Source organism: Diospyros lotus, chromosome 1 (assembly GCF_014633365.1).
Source record: "Diospyros lotus cultivar Yz01 chromosome 1, ASM1463336v1, whole genome shotgun sequence".
In the NCBI taxonomy this organism is placed as follows: domain Eukaryota; kingdom Viridiplantae; phylum Streptophyta; class Magnoliopsida; order Ericales; family Ebenaceae; genus Diospyros; species Diospyros lotus.
This window is the reverse complement of record NC_068338.1, coordinates 13,400,749-13,403,426: the sequence shown is the minus strand read 5'-3', so window position 1 is coordinate 13,403,426 and position 2,678 is coordinate 13,400,749. Positions and strand designations below refer to the sequence as shown.

General features: G+C 41.4%; 1 protein-coding gene across 1 annotated transcript; it reads left to right on the top strand.

The window, feature by feature from the left end:
• Positions 1-1,066: 1,066 nt before the first annotated feature.
• On the top strand, positions 1,067-2,233 carry LOC127804159 (uncharacterized). Its single transcript, XM_052340952.1, has 2 exons — positions 1,067-1,223; positions 1,310-2,233. The coding sequence occupies exon 2, from the start codon at positions 1,364-1,366 to the stop codon at positions 2,216-2,218; it is 855 nt and encodes a 284-aa protein (XP_052196912.1). The 5' UTR covers positions 1,067-1,223; positions 1,310-1,363; the 3' UTR covers positions 2,219-2,233.
• Positions 2,234-2,678: the final 445 nt, after the last annotated feature.

Genomic DNA, 2,678 nt, shown 5'->3' with positions numbered 1-2,678 from the left:
GGGGGTGGGCCTCAAGGAAGCACCTAGATTTTGCTAGCAGGCGAGCCCCTTCGCCCCCACGCATGCCGCCACTACCGTCTGTCTCAACTATAAAAAGTTGAGATTCTGGAAATGTTGTTTCCTTTCGATGTTCTAGGCTCAACTATAAAAAGTTAATCATGCTTCATTATTAATCATCCATTTCCAGAGTCTTCAGTCTGTAGTTCATCAGAGAGAATCGTTTCATCCTAATGAGACAGTAGTCGAAGTCTTCTTGCTGTCAGTGCAGGGCGATTACTGTCTTTAGGACAGCGCCACAGCGTGACTTAATCATTCCCCTGTTTTCTTGTCATTCCAGTTGCAGCAGTCATCGTGGAGTCTTTTTGGGCTGTTGCAGTTTGCGTCTCAGTGATCCCTGGGTTGTTGTTCTGATCACTTCAAATTTCTGTCAATTTATTACTACTGTCAATATACATATGTTCGTTGGGGCTGTTTAATTTTACCATTACTGGTAGTGGGTTCATCAAGTTCTTGTTATAATGTTTGTACACAATCTGTAATCTATATACGCATATTATAAGTTTCCCTCTAAGAACTTCCTCATTGGGCAAGGAGAAAGAGAAAGGATGATACTGAACTTTGAACAAGAATAAAAAAAAAATAGAATAAGGAATTCTAAAAGTATATTAAACTTATTCCATTTTTTCCATTCCATTCTATAAGTTATTATTGAAATTCTAAAAGCATCACCATTTCTATTGTTTTTATTTCAAAATTTTAAGAGCAAAAATGTTAATTGGAAAACTCAATTATAATATTTAAGATAATACTCATACATTAATATATTTTGTTATATCATATTAATATAAATATATAATATATCAATATAGAATATTAATTTAAATATCAAAATTTATTATCTAAATAACATTTCCCAATGAAATTCCGGAAACAACCACCGTTTCAAACAGGCCCGGATGCTGCTTCTTCACCTCACCAATTGAACATCTACAAGATTTTACGTTCTCCGTAACCTCAAAACTTCCTTCAATTGGACACGTGGCTGCGCCACAGCCACTGCCGCTTTCCTTCCAAAAAACGAGCTCTCTCCTCGGACCCATTACCCTAAAACGGATGACATCCATACATTGCCCAGAAGCGAAGCGAATGCATTTATGTGATCCACGTATGGCTAAAGCTAATCAAAGTACTGCACCATCACTTTGAAGCTACTGAAAACCAACGTAATGTGCTGTTAATTCAGATCACAGCCTCTAAACTTTTATCCCTTCGGGCTTCAGCTATATTTGAAGTTTCCATTCCACCACAGTTTTGCAGGTCACAGTACAAACTTGATCTCCTAGCGGTTGTGGACAGAAGTACCATGGAAGTTCTCTCTATCGGAGCTTCTTATTCTTCTTTGTCTTCCTTTCAGTTCGCAATGGTCCCAACAAGAGTTCTCACGACCCAACTCCACAAACCCACGATGAATCTTCGATTCTACCAACGACGCACTTCATCTTTCTCATCGAACCACAAGGACAAAGTCGAATTCAAGCTTTTCACAGCTACGTCTCCCACAGTTTCGACTGAATTCACCGACCCACCTGAACAAGAAGTTGAAATTCAGAGTCAAGAAGAGAAATTCGATTGGTATGCGCAGTGGTATCCGGTTATGCCGGTCTGCGACCTCGACAAGAGGGCCCCACATGCAAAGAAAGTTATGGGGCTTGATATTGTGGTTTGGTGGGATAGGAATGAAAGTTCATGGAAGGTGTTTGATGATAGTTGTCCCCACAGGTTGGCTCCATTATCTGAAGGAAGGATTGATCAATGGGGAAGGTTGCAGTGTGTGTACCATGGTTGGTGTTTCAGTGGCTCTGGTGACTGCAAACTCATTCCCCAGTCACCCCCAGATGGTCCTCCGGTAATATCTCAAATTTGCAAAGAAACACTACTTTTTCCACAGTTTGGCTATTTTCTGGTATTTAGTTTTAATTTCATTGATTGGTCCTTAATCCCTTGTGCTCTAAACTTTTGCTATGCATGTGGTGAAATTCTCCATGTACTCACTTTCCTCTTTTTTGTTGTCCAATCTTTTGTTGTTTTTTCTAGTGTGTGGGTAGTTATCCCATATTGGTTGTGTAAAGAGGTGAGAGTGGGTATTTATATTCCTTCCTCACACTTGGGTTTGGGCCCTAAGGGGCACCCAGATTTTGTGAGCGGGCGAACCCTTTAGCCCACGCGCGCCGCCATCGTCGTCCGTCCGGTCGGGTCATAAAGATATATTTTTATATAAAGAAAATTAAAAATAAATAAATAATATTTTCTTTTTATTTTTTGCTTCTTCTAGAAGCAGAAGGTTTCCGAAGCGGCTTCTCCGCATTAAGTCCGGTTGCTGCTTCGTCTTCCCCAAGCGACGAGCATTGAAGCCTGTGTTCAATGTGAGCTTCAATTCGGAGTCTCTTCGGTATCTCGACTCAGCCTATAAAAGGCTGGTCGCGCCTCGCTCTTTCATCATCAAAGTCCAGAGTATTCTCCTTCCCTACGCGTCTTTTCGCATAGAGAGCAAGTCCCTTGAGTTCTGCCAGATCCGACCGGTCGAGGTCACCGTTCGTTCGGAGTAGACCGTTGTATCCTGTTGGCAGTCCCTGGAGGCTACTAGTGACCGGAGCAAGGCGTTATTGTCTTCAGGTCAG

What these genes read in the sequence shown, in the direction of transcription:
- LOC127804159 (XM_052340952.1), top strand. Translation starts at nt 1,364, where the DNA reads ATGGAAGTTCTCTCTATCGGAGCTTCTTATTCTTCTTTGTCTTCCTTT.